The sequence below is a fragment of the Tarenaya hassleriana genome, unplaced genomic scaffold (assembly GCF_000463585.1).
Source record: "Tarenaya hassleriana unplaced genomic scaffold, ASM46358v1 Cleome12, whole genome shotgun sequence".
Lineage (NCBI taxonomy): Eukaryota > Viridiplantae > Streptophyta > Magnoliopsida > Brassicales > Cleomaceae > Tarenaya > Tarenaya hassleriana.
Window position 1 is genome coordinate 1430158 of NW_010962392.1, and position 2486 is coordinate 1432643.

The 2486-nt window shown below is 39.1% G+C and overlaps 1 protein-coding gene across 1 annotated transcript in view; it reads left to right on the forward strand.

The window, feature by feature from the left end:
- Positions 1 to 1414: 1414 nt before the first annotated feature.
- LOC104806431 (ethylene-responsive transcription factor CRF2-like) overlaps positions 1415 to 2486 on the forward strand; it is a 1766-nt gene continuing 694 nt past the window's right edge. The window contains exon 1 of the mRNA XM_010531328.2: positions 1415 to 2446. Coding sequence (XP_010529630.1) covers positions 1991 to 2446 — 456 coding nt within the window. The 5' untranslated portion in view covers positions 1415 to 1990. The remainder of the gene's footprint in view (positions 2447 to 2486) is intronic.

The following is a 2486-nucleotide window of genomic DNA, read 5'->3' on the forward strand; positions in this document are numbered from 1 at the left end:
TATAGTTTTGTTGACTTATGGTTATGATAAAATTTGTTGGAACTCTTGTACCTTCGCTGTATAAATGTACTAGCACCGTATAAAAAGATATGAATTAAATTTCATATAAAATCCAAAATTTTATGTAATAATTAAACATCTACAGATTACTAGGAATAAAAATTATTCAAAATTAGATGGTTTAAATCACGCAAGGTCATATTTATGGTATATATGAGAATTACAATAAAAAAATATAGATGGTTATGAAAAGACGCTAAATTATATTTTTATTATTTAATATTAATACTCAGTTTTATGTGATTATAACCTATGTATTTTTTAGTGAACACCCATCCATTTTAAAGATAGATTATGAAATGCGATTAAGATGTGATATTTGATGAATAAACTGATATTTTTTAAATCAGTTTATTATGGTTGTTATTATTATAAATCTAAAAAAAATGCCAAACACACTCCGCGTTAAAAGGCCCAATGAATTAAAGGCACTTTGTTCTCTCCCGTTTGCACTCACATGAAAATGTGCAGTGAAAAAAATAAAACAAAAGACAAAAAAACAGAGTATTACTAAATTACAGTTAGTTAATGACTAATACAATAATATAAACAAATTAGAAAAGACAGTCAAGTTTAATGATTTTTTTTGGCTCATTGTCCTAAGTTGTCTGCCACGTTAGCTCCCAGCTGTAAAAACAGGGACCGTAAGGGTAAAATGGTAAAATCGGTAAACCGTAACGGTCTACTGTTCTTTTTTACAGGCAACTTGACCGGCTAAAGAAATGACCGAAACACCCCTGTGGTTAAATGCAGAGAGCTTGGCGCGGAGGGCTTTGATTAAAGAGTTAATTACCGTAATTAGCTGCCGTTAATTATTATTATTATTATATCTGGTCAAAGTAGGACTGAACCTTGTCTCCGGTGTCACGTGACCTGAATCTGCAATTACTACAAATTAAATTAAAAAAAAAACAGTGTTTTTCAGCTGGTCAGTCAGTGGCACCTCCCAGCCGTTGGATTGGGCGCAAACCTCGTGCCCATAATCCACGTGTCAAAATCTGAGCAGATTGACTTTTGCGGCGCTCCGGCAAATATCTCGTCACTCGCCGGAATCTCTTTCTCCGCCGTTAACGCCGTCGAAGATTTCTTATTTCGACGTTACAAAAACGCTAGTATTTGTTTCAATTAAATAAAGCCTAATTTGGACAAGTGTTTTTCATTCGTAGGCATTGTCCTAACGTTCACTCGTGTAGGCAAATCTGTACACTAAATGACGGAACAAAATACACAATATAACTCCGTTTCTTCTACCCATTTTTTAAAATATGATTTTTTCGTAAAATAATTAAATTATTTATATATTAAAACAAAAAAAAAAGCGGGTTAAACGCCGTTTTGGGATCCTATAAAAGAGTGTCTTTTTTTCTCGTGGTGTGGCTATTCTCTACTTGCATGTGCTCCTCTATCTTCTTCTTCTTCTTCTTCAAAACTTTTCTGGGAATATTAGACACTTGAAAAGAAACCCCACGCTCGAGCACAAAGAAAAAAAAAAGAAAGCATCTTTTCTCTTCTTTTTTTTTTCTCGGTAAACAAGCAGAGGTTGTGATTTCATTGGCATACGCAAAAAAGCTCTCTCGGGTTTTTCTTTTCTCCTCCTTTCTTCAACTTTCTGGGAAAATCTTGGCTTTTCTCGTCTCTCTCTCCTCCTCCACCGCGAGAATACCATAGAGACGCTGGGATTTCTCGTCCTTTGATAAAACTTTTGCAGAGCATCAGCCTAATCTCTCCCTCTCTGTCTTCTTGTTCAAGTCTCCTCTCCTTTTCGTCCCTTTCTTTATTCTCTGTCTTCCTTCTTTTTTCCCCTTCTGAAATCTCTCTTTTGCTTTCAATGCTTTTCTCAAGTCTCTGAGATATATATATAGAGACAGAGCCGCACATACACAGTCTCAGTCACAGTCAGAGTCAGAGACCCTGTTTGGATAGCGAGAAAATGGAAACGGAGAAGAAAATCGTTCTCCCGAGAATCAGATTCAAGGAGCACAAAATCAACAGCACCACAACCTTACCCACAAACTTCAATTTCAACCCTAAACCCAGAATCTTACGCATCTCCGTCACCGACCCCGACGCCACCGATTCCTCCAGCGACGAAGACGCAGAACATAGCGAAATCCCCAAACGACGTCGTGTTAAGAAGTTCGTTAACGAGGTCGTGCTCGAATCTCTCTCTGTGAAGACTGGCGGCGGTTGCGAAAGGACGAGGAAGAGACGGAAGACGGCGGGAAGAGATTCCGGGAAGGCCGAAGCACCGGCGGTGGCGGCGGAGAGGAAGTTCCGGGGGGTGAGGCAACGGCCGTGGGGAAAATGGGCGGCGGAGATAAGAGATCCTCTGAGACGTGTACGGCTCTGGTTAGGTACCTACGATACGGCGGAGGAAGCCGCCATGGTTTACGACAACGCCGCCATGGGCTCCTAAAATCATGTAC